The 18,457-nt window shown below is 40.5% G+C and overlaps 1 protein-coding gene across 4 annotated transcripts in view; it reads right to left on the reverse strand.

Annotated features, from left to right (window-relative positions):
* The window catches only part of ptprub (protein tyrosine phosphatase receptor type Ub), a 187,840-nt gene that overhangs the window by 122,212 nt on the left and 47,171 nt on the right, over positions 1 to 18,457 (reverse strand). For all 4 annotated transcript variants that reach the window (XM_074682957.1, XM_074682956.1, XM_074682955.1 and 1 more), the window contains exon 2: positions 7,786 to 7,917. In XM_074682957.1, the coding sequence (XP_074539058.1) occupies positions 7,786 to 7,917 (132 nt within the window). The remainder of the gene's footprint in view (positions 1 to 7,785; positions 7,918 to 18,457) is intronic.

The raw sequence follows: 18,457 nt of genomic DNA on the forward strand, positions 1-18,457 counted from the left end.
GTCGTAAACAACTCATCTTTACCTTGCCAAAAAAGTATAAAAGGAGCTGCTGTCCACCTCCTCCAATAGTTATTCATTTAATTTGCTATAATTTATCACCTGTATGTGGTGAAAAGAGCGTGCTCAATACGATGACAGCAGAAAGAGCCTCCAGACATTTATATGAACACATCACTGATCAATAAATATGATTGTAGTCCTGGTGTAATGAGTCAGGAGCAATTATCTCTGCGAGCCACTGGTGTCCAGTTTAGTTCTCAGTGGGTTGTCATCCCCACCAAATACTCCAGCTGCTTATTTCACTAATTAGTTCCTCCTTCTCTGACTGAAGGTGCGTTGATTAGTGAAATCAGTGGGTGGAACATTTGGCTGAAACAAACCCCCCACACCACACGCACACACACACGCACATCTCTTCAAGGGAAGGATTGTCCTTTGTAACCAAAGTTAGATGAAAATACTTTAGACACTCTCTTTCTCTTTAACCTTTATCTATGAACAAAAGATGCAGCACTATCCCTGAAAACAAACAACGAGCCCCTTTCTTTCATTTTTCCTCATCTCACCGTTTCATCCTTGAAGCCAAGCCTGTTAAAGCTGATACACTGCTAAAGCCATTGCATCATTTTTTATTAAGATTTACTCAACCATGACTGTAGGCTCTGCGTATCTACTCGCCATTTTAAATCCTCACTTGTTCTTTTTTTTAAGTTAAACAACAGAAATGTGCCTTACCCATTTAGAAAGGATTTTCATGCAGACGGCCGGTTTAGACTTTACAAAATGAAGTTGAGTTTACAAGCAAGTGCACTCTAATTTCCTGTGACAAGAAAAGGAAGAACTACAGTAATGATTTCAGTGTGAAAGAAGAAAAAAATCACAATATTTCTATAAAAACAAAAAAATGTATTTAATAAAACTCTAGAAGATAAAAGTTAAGAAAAATGTCAAACACTGGCTGAGTCACTTACTTTCAACAACTGTTTTTTGTGGTGTGTGTCCCCAGGTTTGCCATTGTGGGTGATAAATTTCTGTTTCAATTTTTAAATAGGCACCAAACAATCCCACTATTATTACTCAATGTACAATTGGATTAACTATTTCAGAGAAAACAACTTAAAGAATTGTAAATGACCTTTCTCTGTCTGACTGTTATTTCTGAAAACCTACAGCTCCTGAAGATCTAACTGCAGAATTCATGTCCATAAATTAATAAATGCATCAGTTTGTATTTATGAAGCTTTTTTTATCTTATGTAGCACAGAACAAAAAAACTTTCAAATTCAAAGCAAAGGGCATGAAATTAAGCATTTGCACAACATTAGCAAGCACAAACAAGTATTTCTACTCCTTCAGAAATGCTAAAGCTAACCTATTTTTGACTGTACCACAATAGAGACCTTTAAAATGGGATGATATATAACACATGTGGTAAAGTAGTCTGTGAGAAAGGATAGGTGAAGAAGGGCAGCGTAATAGGATATTAAACCAGTGAAGACGGCTGGTCCGCTCTGATAACAACGCGCTTCTACAGCAGATGTATCTGTCTCCTCACTCTGCTTCGTCCTTTCACAGACACAGATGAATCTCGAGTCACTGTCAATGACACACACGCACTCGCGGACGGCACTCTGTGGTGTGTGTGCCCGGGGCCAGGCAGGGGTAAGAGGTGACGGATAGTAAAAGCCAGAAGATATGACATTGTCCTCCACAGACGACTGGTAGAGGATACAGAGGATACAGATGGAGGACTGTGTGTTTTACTGTATGAATTAGCTTTGTTGAGGTCATTACATTGAGCCTGCTGCTACAATATGTGCCGATTGACCAGGCTCTGACCCCAAGATAATGCTCAAAGCAATGCTTCATGTAAGCCGTACCCTTTCTGAGACACAAGGTCCTATCCGAATAAAGAGCGGGGTCATGTCTGAGCATTTAAACAAAGATGTATTGTGCCTGCAGCTATTAATACAAATCAATTCACCTCATGGCTTGTTACAGTATGATGTTCACATACACACAGGCAGGGCTGGATTTCAGCCTGCAGTAGTCTTTTTCTGAAAGTTACCTTCACTGTTAGTGCGCTTTGGGCAGCAGGACAACATTTTGAGATAGAGGGAGGCAGAGGGGGATTTAAAGATTAGCATGCAACACACAGTGATAAAGAAGCAGTGGCATATTTCAACACTCTATTTCAGAACTGTCAGAAGATTTCTGAATGACTCAGCTGGAAACTAAAGCCTCAATTTCTGCACATCCCAGAGTCTTTTTTTTGTCAGTTGAGGTGGATAAATGAGAGAGATATGTGTCCTCACCAGCACAGAAACAAACACCTGGCGCAGACAGTGGGACTGGGAGTCTTTCCTCACCCCTATGTGTACTCCAATGGATGTACACCAACTTCTGTGTGGTTAGAAAATCTTACAGCCTGCTTTCATCTCTGCTTGAGCACATTAGCCACGGCTACACACCTGTAATCTGACCAAGCAGCAACCTCCAGTCTGAAAATATGAGGCAATGGGGAAGTGCTAAAAATCTGCAGTTCGACAAGTATCCACTTGAGGCTGGCTCTGGAAGTACCAGAACCCACATACACACCAAGCCAAATAAAGCCATTTTCACAGGAGAAATAAACATGTTTACAGCCTGGTAAAAATATGATTTCAGTCTGAATGGCTTATTTCCCTACACACTGCAGCAAAGATTTCAAGATATTGAGTTTACCAGTTCAAAAGAAGAAATTATCATTTGACATGAGGACATCCTACAGCTGCCAGTGTGGAGGACAAAAGCCCGCCCCAATTTCAATATGGCCCCAGCTTCAAAACTCCGTTCCTGCAACAGACAGGGGACATCACAGAGACTACTTCCATTTGCTTACCAGTCTATGAATCTGACCTGAGTCAATTGTCATCCAATGGAGCAATGGAGTAATAAGCTAACAGAATTAGGAAGGAGGAATTGTAGAATGTAAGCAAAGACAAGGGAGATGTGTCTCATGTTATGGACAGCTACAGCGACAAAATACAGACATTGTACTGTACATGAGCATTTAATTTGTGAGCTTTGGGTTGTGCAGCGTAGATGATTTAGTGTGAGTTTACGCTGCACCACAACATTTGTGTGATGCAGATTAAGGTAAATACCTAACATCTGAACTAACTGCATATTGACATAGACTGTGCAAGGAATAAGAACTCCTGCCATACAAACACAAGCCATGCATTGCACAGCAGTTTCAGGAATGTGTTGACACAATGCCGCAAAACAGATTGCGACAGAGACTTTTTTTTCCAGAAGGAACTTTACACTGAGTATGATCGCCCAGCTGCAAAGACACAAAGATACACTCAAATCCCTGTCGGCAAAGACACACTTAATTAAGCTGGGCAATGCAGAACTTGAAAGGTCAAGTAGCTTCAGACTCTCTTTAAGGCCTGCAGGTAGGCTATTGTATTTTCCACTGTATTTTTTTGTAAGCCACATCAGTCAAAAATGGGTCATGACGAGGGAAAATAAAACATATAAAAGTTACATTTATTTAGAATGATTTGATATGTTCACAGTATTTCCAGAGATAAATATTTAAATATAACTATGATTAGTATTTGTATATAGGTTTAATTATTTTTCCCGTAGCACCTCAAATCTGTGACTATAGTTAAGTTTCAGTTTCTCTTCTCTACACGCTCCTCACTGATTTGCTCACTCAGCCCTCCCCCTTCTCCTCTGCTCAACTGTGAGTGTTGCCTGTTAGACCGGTGCAGTATGCTCTTCAAAGCTCCATCTGATAAATGACCTTGCTTTTAAAAAGTTAAAGGAGTTTTGACACTAGTTTGTGACCCAGATCCTGAAAAGCTGTCTACAACAGAGAGCAAAGAAGACAGGAGTAAACTTTTATTTTTCTAAATCAAGTTATCAGACGTCAAACACTGGGGACTGTCAGGCTGTGCAAGCCAGCGATGCAGAGCCTCTGTCAGCACGCAGTAGGGCTGAAAGATTTTGGAAAATAATCTAATTGCAATATTTTGGACCAATGTTGCTATTGCGATTTAGCGTGCAATTTTTGGGGAGGATGTTTATCTTCAACATTATTCACTTAACACAAGCAATAAACCATTCTATAGTATTACCAATACAACAAAGGTTACTGTCAACATTTAAAAAATATTTTACCTGTTGGTCAGACCTATATGTTATGATGAAATGAGATAAATTGATGCACGACTAAATAAAATCAGAGAAAAGAAAAAAGCACTGCAGAACAAGAAAAGTACAAAAATGTAAATAAGACCAAATCTCTGGCTCAACCACTGAAATATGTCAACATGTGGAATGCACTGTGGTATGAAGTAAAAAAGAAACTCTGTGTTAACATGCATAACAAATGTGCAAAAATCTATAATATGTAAACTTGTGGATTGCACTTTTTAAATGCACTTTAAAACTGTTTTTTTGCAATCGCAGCTTTTGCGACTTGAAAGTTGCATTCTATTACAATGCAATGCCTGTTTAAATTTGATAAATTGTTCAGCCCTACATAAAATTATCCAACAACACAGCACCTAAATTATTTGATATATAAGTTGCACCTGACTATAAGTTGCAGGACCAGCCAGACTGTGCAAAAAAAATGTGACTTAAGCCGCGTTTCCACCAAGCAGTCCGGGTCGGTTCAGTACGGTTTGGGACGGTTTGGTACAGTTACGCCTGATCCCATTTGCGTTTCCACAGCAAACTGTGCCCTCTCGTGGTGGGCGGCGTGTAAACCGGATGCCGGAAGCCACAGCTGTTAAACAATAGCGTGACGCCGTAGCAGCTTACCCCACTATTAAATCCAACAGAGAAGAAAAACGCGACACAGTAAACAAAAAGCACAGATGGAAGACATGCAGCATTTCGTCCTCTCTGTGATTGGCATGTAGCTCTTTGACACAAAGTGCAATCAAGCTTTGTTTCAGAGAAGTTTGTGTGCCACCAGAAGAAATGCAGCCGCTGTCGGGGTAAATGACGATTCTTTTGACCAATCAACGGTCTGCAGTGTGTTGCTCCACTTTCTGAGAGCGGATCAGTTCAGTCTGGCACCCATACGAAAGGGTCCCAAAAAAATTGGCTGGCTCGACTCGATTTTTGGGGATCTGACCTGGGATAAGTCAGTGGAAACGCTGTGAAATGCGAGCCGTACCAAGACGAAACCTAACCGGTCTGCTTAGTGGAAATGCGGCTTTATAGTCCGAAAAAATACCATATGCAAAAAAATACTAAAATATCATCTTGTGAATTGAATGCTACAAACAGGAGGCTCATCTTTTATATGGTTGTAAACAACTGTTAAAAACTGTTTTTTGCTGCTTTTATCATAGCCTCGAAGCCAGTTTTGTTTGAAAAGCCACAGGTTTTTTGTTATCCCTAAAAATGTAATTGTGCTATATGTAACCATTTCAACGACAGCTTCAATCTCCTTCTCCACTTCTGTTTATCCCTTTGCTTGCATCCAAACATTAGTCTTTAGTAAATAAAAATTATGGTAGGTTTTTTGCTATTTCTTCCGTGTGTTATCTACTTTTCTTTTTTAAAATCTTTAATCATAATCATTTACAGACTCTGCCTAGTCATTTGAAAAGAGTGAAGATGAATGCCGTAAAACCCACAATCTGCTTTTATTTCCCACACTCCTGTTTCCACTGACGCAGGACAAACATGGAAGTTCTTGCTGCTGTTTGCGTGTTGGCACAAGGAGCAAGCAACGGATGAGTGTGTTTAGCTTGTGGTGAGCTGTTTATGTCAAAGCCCTGAGAAGGCAGCTTTTTATCTTCATTGTATTTCAGCTGGAAAAGCATGTCTGACCTGTTGTTATACGGATTAGAAAACTACAACACTTTGCATAGCCGACAAGTAAAGTAAGATATATGACCACAATCTCTTTTTAAAGCTTTTTCAAGCCTATAATGGATTTTTCCTTTAAGGCCATCCTGATACTCTGTAATGGATACTGCAGCAGACCCATAACTTTTCCACCTGATTTACAGCCTTTCAGAAAAACGAGGTAGACTTGACATGCAGACACATTCCTCTTTACAAGGTCATCTTCTAGCAAGATGATCTTGTTCATTAAAACAGGGAGCGAAGCAAAGATTATCAATACCAACCAGACATCTTTGATCTAATTCAGAATAGGGAAGAGTGATAAAAAAAATGGGCCATTCTCGTTAAGATCTCACCACATTTTATCTTTCTTTTTTTCCAAGACTATTTTCTCTTTCATGGGAACGGTGGTCTGTAATTTCTCCTGGGAGCCACAAGCTGCTGCTATCTCAGCTGTGTTTACTAATCTTCCCCCGACACCAGTTTCTCAGCCCCACAAAGTTAATACTCGTCCAATGTAAATAGCCTTATCTCATAAACTCTTGTTATCCCCCCACCTTGGCTGCTTAATGTGAGACATGGTTAGAAGTCAACACGGGATTAATTCAGAGAGAAAGAGAGGGGAGAAAAAAAGACAAGAAAACCTTTCCTGTGCCAGGGAAAATGTCATGGTGTAACAGGCACAGTGTTGTCAATATGGAGAGCCACCCATCAGACAAAGAACGCAAGCATAACGTCGCTTTCTCTGCAGTGCTGAAGTGTGAGCAGATCATAAATGAGACTGAATGTTTCGCTTGTCTCTCAGAGCAGATTGATCGAGGTGTCTCATCATGCACAGGTTACAGTACCAGCCTCACTCCACCTGTGCGACTCTGCTCCACTAGAGGCCTCAGATCACTTTAAATACCGTGGCAGGAAGTTTTAATTAAACCCAAAGGGAAAAATATTAATTATCCCATCGCCTGCCGAGAATTGGCTGGTGGCTGCGGGCGGATTCTCTCTCGAATGCTGATGATGTGAAGGTGAACAAGGTGTGGTTTGAGAGTTTAGGATAAAATCTGGGATTTATTGAGTTTACATTATTTTCTGAAGGACGCCTGAGGACAGGAGGGAGTGTTAGTCCTATAAATCAAAATTATATGCAGCTTTTGGAAAACATTTTAAAATGTAAAAAAGAAAAAGATGACGGTATTTATCCCTGCAGGACATTTAAGACAGTTTTTAAAGGCTCTGCATGAGTCGATATTTTCTCAAATCAGTACCTTGTGCCGAGTGCGTAAAGATTTTTTGGCTCTGTCTTGAAAAATAAACAATAAATTGCATCTGTTTTGTGGATCGCTTCAATTCTTATTACCATATCTGATTGATTGGTAGGTCTGTTCCTTTATCAAACTGCAAGTTTCCAGAATAACAGCACCCAGGCACAGAGCCCACTGCTGCCACTGGTGTTTCTGCTGAGGAGCTGAAACAGCACTCTTCCCGTTGTCAGATCCCTGTAGGTATTTGTTAATGCAGGGATGGAGGAGCGCCTTATAAACTATGCATGCCATCTCCCTCTGGCAACCAGCAGCAGAGAGGATGATGGCAGGAAAATGCTGGTTTCCATTAGTCCTGTGAGGCTGGTTAACATAAAATTATCCTTGGGGTTAGCAGGAAGCAGACAAATCTGGAGTGAGTGCTTCATTAAAGCTGATGCATAATGGAGGCTGGACATCTATAAAGACGGGCTTGCACGGAGTCGCATTTTTGGAAACGACTGCCAAACCGTTTTGTAGAAAAGTTATTTTTTTCTAAAAGAAACAAACAAAACTGCTGGTATGCCTCAAAGAACAGCTCTTTGTCTGGTGCAGTATGGACTCGCTGTGTTTCCCTGTAAGGTTTATGCCACAGTATAGAGCCGTAGGAGGGAGAAGCACTCACCCCGCAGGAGGTCAGAGCTGGTGTAAGGTGAGCTGTACGTCCGAAACAGCAGCCAATCAAAGTCATCCTCCTCCCCCTGGGCGAAGTCGCACAAGTTGGGATCTGAATCCTCCTCAAATGTGCAGCCAGCCGCTGTGAGAGAAAAAAAAAAACATTGAAAAATAAACATTTAGTTATACAGTTAAGTTTCAAGAGCTTAAAACATATGAACCAAGATGTCGTCATTTTACTCAGTGAACAACTGCCTAAACCAGGCAGCCACAATGAAATGTCCTCTGAAGCCACATTGACCACCTCTTTTCTGCCTCAGACCAAAGTAATGATCCTTTTACAGTGAACAGTTCACCACATCAGAGCTTTGCAAAGCTGCTACAACCAAGTGTTTTACATAGATCACATATTAATCTTGCGCTGCTTGGCTACAAAACGAAAGCCGAAAAAGATTTACTGCAACAATTCAAATAAATAGATAAATAAATCAGCCCTTGCAGAGTCACATGTCATGTGTGACCCTTGCAAACAAATATACCAATCTGTGAAACTCTGACTTACATGAATATGAAGCAGGAGAATGAGGAAACTATTCCAGGTGAAAAAATAATAATACTGCAGCTTAAATCAATACGTTTCAATGTGAGGGTAATATCACATGTTAAACAGAGAACTGGTACCTGCAGATAAAAAAAACTCTGCACCACAAAAATTCACAAACAAGACTACAAACCCCAAAAACCAATACACAAGGGCATACAAGAAGTAATAACATTTGGGGGAAACAGGCACCCTGGGGAATGTTGTGATTATCATAATACCTCACAACCTGCTATTCCATGCGCCAAAAAGCTAATTTTTTCAAATTATATTTAATAGCTATGGCTTTAATGGCCCTTGGGTCCTGAATAATGTGCTGCAGTCGCTGCTCTCTGCATCTGTCGACATATTTCACATTAGTCCATCAGTGTGAGAATTACAGTGTAACAGTGGGCAGTTTGGACAGCCCAGTCATAAGACCCGGGCCGGTGTCGGTAATCATTGGAGTAGGACAGCGTGAGATGCTACATGCTAATGATAGGAATAACCACAGGCGGGTCCTGAAGGTGACCCCTGTGGTCTGTAGCTTTATCGCCGCTTGTTCTTCTCTCTAATCTGCCATTAAACAAATGGTCTCAATATGACGGGCTGCAGACAAAAAAGCAGCTGTTCTCACTGTAGAAAGGATTTATAACTCTGTTTTTTTACAAGTGATGCAATAGATAGCCACAGCTTTCAGCCATTAACGGGTTATTACGATTGTTGGATTGGTTTGGGTGGTTACAGGCCAAATGAAATGAAGGACAAAAGAAAAAAGATGAAAAGAGGCAGGTCACAATTTTTGATTTTTAGAGGGAAAAATATAAATGTAAAATGTAGCTGTGGAAAAGAAAATGTATTATGAGCTGCACCAAATTTTTTTATACATCAGTGTTTAATGTTGGCCTTAAAGCATATAAAATAATAATAAAGAAAATAGAGGCTGGATTGGACAGAGTTCTTGGTTGTTGATTTAAGCATGGATATATTTGGTGAACAAAGTACTGAGGGATGCCTCTTTTAGCTTATGGTATTTGATGGTTCTACATACTCAATAACAGTACATAATTTAATTAACACTCACAGGCTAGCAAGGTTATCCCAGTTCATGTTTCGGCTGTGTTCTTTCTGCTTGGATGAGCCTCCATTTGTCACTGCCTACCCTAAGGTGGCCCCATAGGAGGAGCAACTTTCCACAAACTGACCCAAAACTACCCACATGAAACACCTTCAATACTCAAAACTGAAACCAGGAAGAAATATTGATACAGCAAAATAGTACTGCCTTGATTTGTGCGATACAGTTATAGATGCAACTGTGCCAAATGAAGAAATAGCTATTGCAGCTCCTTATGCACTTCAGTCATCTGAGGGTTTCACTTTGCTGCAAAGGCTGGACTTTGTGTGACGATCACCGTCCATTTCAAAAAGTGGGAGAGGTAGTACATTGTACTACTAATGAGTGAGATGCAAAAGATTTCCACCAGTGCTTGTGCATCTGAGCTTAAAATGTGAACAGATTTATTATTTAATCTTGGTGAAACCAAACCAAAGAGCATCAAATCTTTACCTTAACCTTATAGGCGTTTTGTTTCCTTTAGTTAATCAGACATCCATAGTTTTATCAGGATGCATTTACTATTGCAAATTTGGGATATTGTGATGTTATTATCATTTTTGGCCACATACTTTGTATCTTACTCCATCGTAAATCACCTTGCAAATCCAACCTCTGAAATTAAACCTTTTACTGCCTTAATTAATTTACAGTTATTAAAAAAAATGTTTTTGTGTTTTTGCATTTTCACAGATGCCAAATTGAGTGGAGATTATCGGGTCATGTACATTTGATGTGATCCTTGGTATGTGTAGGATATGAATAAATACACATTAGTGAGATACGAAGGTCATCTCAGCAACATCGAGACCTGACAGGGTATGTTGCAAATTCGCGACAACAGGCATCAACGGGTTACAACACCAGTTATCAACTATGTACTCTTTATTTTAACTTAAGGCAAAGGTACTAAAACACAACAACACAAACTCCCCAGCCAACTGGGCATCAAGACCAGGGGCACTTTGTAAAGTAGTTAACATCACCTGTAGAGCTACAGACTACAGTGGGGGAAATGGGACAAACAGGGCAGGGAAAATCTTAGGGGTGGGAGAAAAAATCAAAAATATCAGGATTTTTTGTTTGACAATATGGTGTTTTTTTTCCAAGCTCTTTGTCAGCTATACAGAATGAGCTTGTCTGCGTGTGTAAATGCACGTAAGTGTGTGCCTGTAAACACGTTGGGGCAGAAACTCACTGTGCGCTAAAGATCATGTGCTCTTTCATGTATGGTTAAGTTCCAGGAGGAGAAATGTGAACCCAACAATGCCATCGTGAAATTTGGATAAATAACATTAGGCTATTTAGTCTGTTAGAATAAAAAAAACAAGGAATAGACCTGGTTTATGAGAGAGGGAAATCTAAATCCCTTCTGCTGTGCTCTGGCGCTGTATGGAAAATAAAATTAACTTGACATCTGTGGTAGAGTGGGCCATCTCACAGTGGAAAGGTATGTGGTTTGATCCCAGCCTTGAATGAGTCTATGAACGGGGTTAGTTAAGAGCAGTGGGCTCCAGCTATGCTTCGTGATAAGCACTAACATGTCATCAAGGCAAATAAAAAAAACATGTCACTCCCTGTTTGATAGAAATCTGTTTGCACATTGACAGAAGGCAGCTTAAGGAAGATGAGCTGACTTGTTGATCTTTGGTTCAAATGTTAGAGTTGGTCCCAGGTGTCGAACTTTCTCCAGACAGTGTGTTCCCTTCAGTACAGCCAACCCATTACCTCACTCTTGCACCTCCAGTGATGGTATGATAACAGAGCCAATATCTACCATCAAGCATGCTCAGTCTGCAGGGTGATGGCAGCAGCGCCAGCAGCAGAGGAGGGAGTGTGTGTTTCTCCCTCTGGGTTTGATTTATTGCCCCGTGCTGGGCTCTTACTGCACAGATCTGCTGCTGAGGCCAGGGGTTAATTGTCCCGCACTGGGGTCTATTTCTAATAGAACAGCCAGAGATATGGGACCTGACACATCCAAACGCTGCCACTATATTATTCCCCGCTGCTTCAGTAAATGAAGCCCAAAGACTCCTCCCCACAAGTCTCATCGTTCAGAAGGAGGAAGCCAGTGCTGCTCGGTAATGTCATCTCCACAACGCAGCAGGAGGGATGGAGCAAATCAATCATCCAAAAAAACACTCCCTCCACTCACCTCCTTTACCAGGATCAATGGGTGTAAGAGATGTCAGCGGCCATTTTCCCCTGAATAATTGCAGCGTTATTTAGTGCAATGACTAGGGCAAAGTCAGATACCGCCAAGATTTTGTTCAGAGGTGTTCACAGTCTGGTTTCTTGTTGGTTTCTTATAAATAAAACAGTTAATGATGAACAATAATGAAATACACTGATCACTTCATTAACTGGAACAAGATTACTGCCACTTTTTACATTATCCAGTTTTTTACTGAAGTGATTTGCTCCCCTTTCATTTAATTTTAATATACTGTTACTTTTTTAAAGTCTATTTATGACTGAAAAAGATGGCACCATGTATCTTTTAAAGAAAATCACGCCTTAGTTAAGCTTTAAACTTGAATTTATTGCCCAACAGGGAAATCATATTGATTTTCTGGGGACTGCTGCTGGCAACCAAAAATAATGTTCATAGAAGTTCAAGCCAAATGTTTGGTGGCTACTTTATCCATCGGGAGGATGTTTAATAAGAACAAATTAATATAGGCTCTGCAGCCCCTTAGACATTATTATAATTAAAATGTTTGTGCCACTGGCTAAATGCTGTCTTATTATCAGACTGTTCCTACCCCCAAGCCAAGTTTGTCAGTTTGTTGAGTGTTCAAGGTAAGCCCGCGGAAAGAACAAGCTGTGTCGCTTTTTGAGAGTGAAAAGATTGGACAACTTGATCAAATGTTAAAAACGATCCAAGGATGCAGGGCTAGAAGAAAAGAAGAAATTAGAGTACTTAGGTTTCAGAGTCATGAGGGTGGGGATGATGTTGAGGTTGATTTACAGACTCAGGTCAAAGAGTTTTCGACACATTCTGGTTTAAACACTCATTCCCGAGTTTACTGTGACTCAGATCTAGACTTTATGAATTAATACACAACCTCCCTGACTTTATAGCCAATAAAAATACCTTCAGATTTACACAGTGGAAACAATGAGCCATGCTCCATCAGAGGACGGACGCAGTAGTTCACTTTGATTTCATACAGACATAAAAGAAGTTTGCAACTTGTTTTCCAGACACTCCAATTTGCCACCACAGTCACACAGAAACATAAAAATGCTCCCTGTTTTTATTTGTGCAGTTAATCAAGGCAGTGACTCCCTCTGTTTGTATCACTTCTTGGTGTCACATGTAGCTTAGATTTGGTATCTTTCCCTCTGTTTACTCAGTTAATCCTCTTCCCTGCTATCTAATTAGAGTGTCAGCTATGCACAGTGGATACTGTCAGAGTCTTTGCTTATCCCCTGTATTTGCATGTTTTAAGCATAAGGGCACTGGAGGAAGCTTGTTTAAGGTGCTTCTACTCTGAAAACATCCCACTTGAATAAATGTGGCCTGGCTAAATGAAGAGAGGACAAACTTAAAGCAGGGTCAGAGCCCTTCACCTGAGTATCAACAGAAAACAGTTGACGTTTTAAATTAGGGCTGCAATTTGAGAATGGATCGTCACCATCTTATCTCAAACTGTCGTTTTTTTTTACAAAAAAAAAAGAATACTTTAAAGGTCCCATATCATGCAAAAATCCCTTTATTAAGTCTTTTAGTGAAATTTGTGGGTCTTTGGCTTTCCTCCCAGCCCACAAAATGTGATATTTAAATACAAAACCTGTACTTAGTAGTTCTTGTGAAGGTAAAATCCTGACCTAAAACAGAGGTGCAAGGTGTTTGGATTTTGGGGATTTGCCGACGTCAGCGATTCTCTTTTCCCAATCAGGAGCAAGTCTGACCTGATTGGTCCACCAGAGCAGATATCCCCGAACCCCTGCATAGTTTTTGGCTGTAAACAGTCACACAGTTCCATGCACTAGCTTCCCATCTCAGAAGAAGACAAGACTGAGTGTCTAGAGTTCATTTATCAAGGAAATGTGCCAGCTACACTCAGTAAAACTGTGCATGTGTGTGCTAGTCACTTCACGGCCGACTGCTTTTCCCAATTTGGACAGTACAACAGAGGGCTAGTGAATAGACTGGTCCTTAATCCAGGCTCATTACCAACCATCCACCAACAAACCTCGGACCCTGGAAATGTGAGTATTCTAAATGCTGTGTGCTGTGGAGCGGATGTAAGAGCTTTTCCTCAGTGTCCCCCCTGTCTCTGTGTTAGCTTCAGGATGCTAACTTTAGCTGCGGTTAGCCTGTTGTTTTAGCCTGTAATGTTGAGGTAAAACGCTGTTTTCTGAACATTGTGCACTCAGAGCTCGTGGCGCCGCTCTCAGTGACGCCGAAGAGCGGGGCGGTATTAGCGGTAGCTCATTTGCATATGAAGGTCACGCCCACTAAATCAGAGCGTTCTGAACAGAGGGGCTATGAGAGCCTGGAAACAATGCTGCTGTGCTTGATTTATTGGCTTTCTGGACCAAAACATGTTACTATCATTTCATGAAGACATCAATGATCCATATTAAACTGCAGAAAAAGAGCAGAATATGGGACCTTTAAAAAAGGATAATCTGTTGCAAACTTAAAAACAATCATTTCATCTGAAGCACCTCAGTTAATCTTATAAAAGGTTCAGCACAGGGAGCGAGCAACATTAAACAGCAGTTCCTACAACAAGCAAAAGCTTTCAGATTGTAAATTAGTAGGACTTGCTGGAGTACCAACTTGTTATACAAACCACACACAGAGATCACAAAGTAATGGATACGTAGTGTACATTCCTTAAAGTGGTTTGATTGGGAGGTCTTAAAACAACACATACTGTATGTGAATGAGTGTTTTAATCACTACATTTAGGTTTTTCCACTCCCTTGTTCTATTTCTCCAATATTTATCATTATCTCATTTCTCATGCAGAGTAAAGTTGAATAAGGGAATTTTCTTAAGACAGATATGGCCTCTCTTTTTCTTGAAAAAAATCACTCAGCACAATGCTGAAGAAAAAGCTGCAGAAACCATTTACTGGTTAACAAAAAGATATGAGAGTGGCATCAATTTTTCCAAACTCCCTTTGGCGTACCAAAAGACAATCAAAGGCATTCCTGAAAACTAAAACAGTTCTTTGATCACAAGACAGTTTAAAACGACTTCAATTACCCATCGTGTTGTTTTTCCTCAAAATTCTTTGAATACGTAGCTGCCAGCAGTATTTGGCATTGAGTATGAGAGTTTCACATCGAGTTTCACAGGGAAATAACTAAACAAGACAAAGAGCAAACAAGTGATGAACACACAGCTGTGTTCTCTTGTGGTCCAGGAAACAGAATCACCAAGTTGATAATGTCTGAAATGTACCAAAACCAACTGAGAACGTCTCCAAATTTAACCAGCTCCTTGTTTATTCAGACTGAAGCAAGTGATGACGCTTTCTCCAATACACCATCCACAACATTTACTTTAATGTCAACAGCATGTGCCCTGTGTTCATTACCCAGTCAGGCTGGGTAATGAACACCTGAACCTGTGAAGACACCTGGGAAATGTAGTGCAATGATGAGGCACTGATGGCTGTCGGATCATCATCAACAAATGGGAATCAAACTGAGCACCGGGAAGTCAGCCCGTACCTGAAAGGCTCTTTCACTCGGTGCAGAGGGAGTCATCCGAGTGGGGGGGTGAGTGAGCACCCGGCTGGTGGGGGTCCAGGTGGGAATGGGTGAGTAATACTGGAAGCAGTTAGGGATGAGGAGGAGGAGGGGGGTAAGGAGGAGAGTGGTTTGATTTGCATTGCAGTGAGTGTGGAGCGATGCATCAGCGGCACAGACAGGTATATTTATTCTCCACAGAGGCTCTCCTCTCCTCCACTCCTCTGGCTGCCTCTGAAAGCCATCCATCCCCACACCTGAATACGCAATGAAATCATCTCTCTGCCTCCTCGGGCATTAATAACTCAACCCCCAGTGCCTGGGTGTGCCCGGTCACACACACACACACACACATGCACACACATACACACACATACACACACACAGGGCCATGAAACAGAGTAAGAAAGTAAAGAAAAGAGTTGAAGATGGAGAACATGTACAGTAAAGGTGAGGGGCTTCAGGGTAGGCATCACTAAAATATACTGAAATAGAGCATCAGCAGGTAGAGAAATAAGAGTCACAAGCAAAATTTATGGAGGTGGGAGGGAAGGTAAAGATGGCCCTCAGAGCATTATTAACATTTTCTTTTGGCTCGCTCCTTTATTTAAGAGACAGTGACACCCTCACCCCATAATGTTCAATAATATGACACTGAATATGAAAAAAAAGAATCTGTAATATATCAAAATGCTTTTTTTTTTAAATAGTGAGTCTAAATAATTTTTTTTAAAGGGGACTCACTGTTGGATTAAAAAAGTGAACCTGGAGCCTACATTTCCCACAATGCAAATAGATCATTTGCAGCTTGCTCTGAGGTGTAATGATTCTGGATGCAGCTAAAATACCCTGAAGATGAAGAGCAGTTTAGACAATGTATGAGACTTTCAGTCAGAGACAACAAATCCAGCCGTCGACTACATTAGCAGCTGACTCGGCTGACATCATGCGTCGTTCTCTTTCCACAATAATCCAACTTGAAAACCACAATCACAAGTTTCTATTCCCCGATGGCAGGGCTGTTAATTGTACCACAGTCTTTTGAACATGTAACATGAAGACACACTACATATCAACATCCAATACAGTAGACTCCACCACAATAAGATTTAAGGAAGGAAAAAACATCCTCCCAGTAGGACAAATCCCATTTTAGATTGAAGCAACATTGCTGCCTCCCACTGACCCTCCAGCTCTCTCTTCTGGAGCTATTTCTACAACTTATCAAGTGATTATTTGAACAGTGTTTTTTTTTTCTTTTTTTTTATTCTGCAGAGGATAACGGGTATAAAACTTTCATAATGAGGAGATAAATGTATTATACATGCGGCGCAGAGAGATTTGGTGGACTGTTGGAAAGATGTTATTTGTTTCAAAATAGGAGGAAAAGAAAATCAATGACTGAAGGATCTGATTTCCAGAGTGATACTTTTTTTGCATGGCAACCGGTGCAAAAGAAACACTTTACACTGTTGTGTAAAGCAATACTGGATACGCTTCATCTTTTTTTTTTCTTTTGAGAACAATGTAAATCAGGGGTCCCAAAACTTTTTCCCGTGGGGGGCCAGCGTCAGTTTGAAAAAAAAAGTGTGACAATCGCAAAGGTGTCCAAACAAAAATATTTATTATTTCCCAGAAAGCCACACATAACCAAATATTAATAACCCTTTCTGGGATCTTGACAGGAAAAAAAATCAGAAAAGAAATAATAACACTATTAATGAAATATATATCACTATCTATGAAATAAATTATAACCAAATAACCCTTTTTAGATTTTTCACGGAAAAAAAGACCACGAAATATTAACTTCCTTGTAGACACCACTGTTTGCAGCTCTCTCTTATTAACTTCACTGTGAAAACCAGAAAGCAACTAAGTAACTAAGTGATACAACACCTGCCAGCACAATACATTTCATGACCAGTATGGTTGTATAACAGAATTTTTTTTTTTAAGGGAGGGGTTTCAGATAACAAACTGCAGAAGGGTGGAATAGAAAGTTAGGTTCTATGCATGTGTAAGTCTCGATAACGTGGCCAGATTGAAAAAATAAAATCATAATGCGCCTCTGGTATTGTTCAGGGGGCCGGGCAAATTGTGGAGGAGGGCCATAACCGGCCCCCGGGCCATAGATTGGGGACCACTGCTGTAAATGTTTGGTAACGGGGGGAGCAGTGTCTGAAGCTTATACAGTGAAATGTTTATAACAAAAACTCTGGGAAAAATTATTCTCAAATTGATGAACCATTTGCTCACACAGTCGCTCAAAGAGTGGTGACACTCTTTCCATTTCTACGTCAGAGAGACTCAGCCTTATTACATCTGGTTTCGTTATTAACAGTTGAAGAATATTGAAATTAATTGTGGGATGTTTCTCCACAGACAGTTTTTTCCCCTTTTTTTAGCATAACACAACTTTTTTAGCATTCTAGCCCGTTTCCACCAAGCAGTCCGGTTTGGATCACTTCAGTTTGGTACGGGTTGGATCCGTTAAGCCTGACCGTACTTAATAGCCTGATGCCATAGCAGCACGACACATGTGCCCCACAAATAAATCCAACGAAGAAGAAAAGCTTGATGCCGTAAACAAAGAGCAAAAATGGAAGACATTCGGTGATTCGCCTTCTTTGTGATTTCCTTGTGGCTCTTTGTTACAAAGCAAAGTGCAGCAAGGAGAAATAAGCTGCTGTGGCACAGTGAGTGACAATCCTTTCGACCAATCAACAGTCTGCAGTGTTGTAGCTCCACCTTTTGGGATCAGACTGGTTTGGTTTGGCACCCCAACAGAAGGGTAACAAAAAGTGGGATGGTACGGTTCGGTTATTCGGGGATCTGTCCCGGGATTAGTCAGTGGAAACACCACAAAATGTGTGCCATACCAAAACAAACCAAACTGAACCACATGGCGGAAAAAGGCTCAACCTTTTTTAAAATGTTTTACACAACTTGTAAACCATCTACTTTGGTTTTCATTGACACTTTGTAAGGTATCTCAACTCTTTAGGAATTAATCAAGAGCTTTTGTTTTTCTTATCTGCCTCCCTGGTCCTGTCTGTCTCCAGTAGTTAGTAATGATAATATAAACTCTCATGTTAGGAAATGTTCTTTTGAGATTAAAGGTGTTAAACCAAGTTTTAATTTTTTTACTCATGCAAACTTCACTCCAACTCTGGAATGGGAAAAAGTTAAAGAGCAAAATGAAAAATTACACAGCCTCCCCCTCCTCTCTTTTGACCCTCCTCTCCTGCTCCATAATTCTAATATCAT

This window comes from Halichoeres trimaculatus, unplaced genomic scaffold (assembly GCF_033239565.1).
Source record: "Halichoeres trimaculatus isolate MK-OKI-2021-1 unplaced genomic scaffold, fHalTri1.1 fHalTri1_scaffold_12, whole genome shotgun sequence".
In the NCBI taxonomy this organism is placed as follows: domain Eukaryota; kingdom Metazoa; phylum Chordata; class Actinopteri; order Labriformes; family Labridae; genus Halichoeres; species Halichoeres trimaculatus.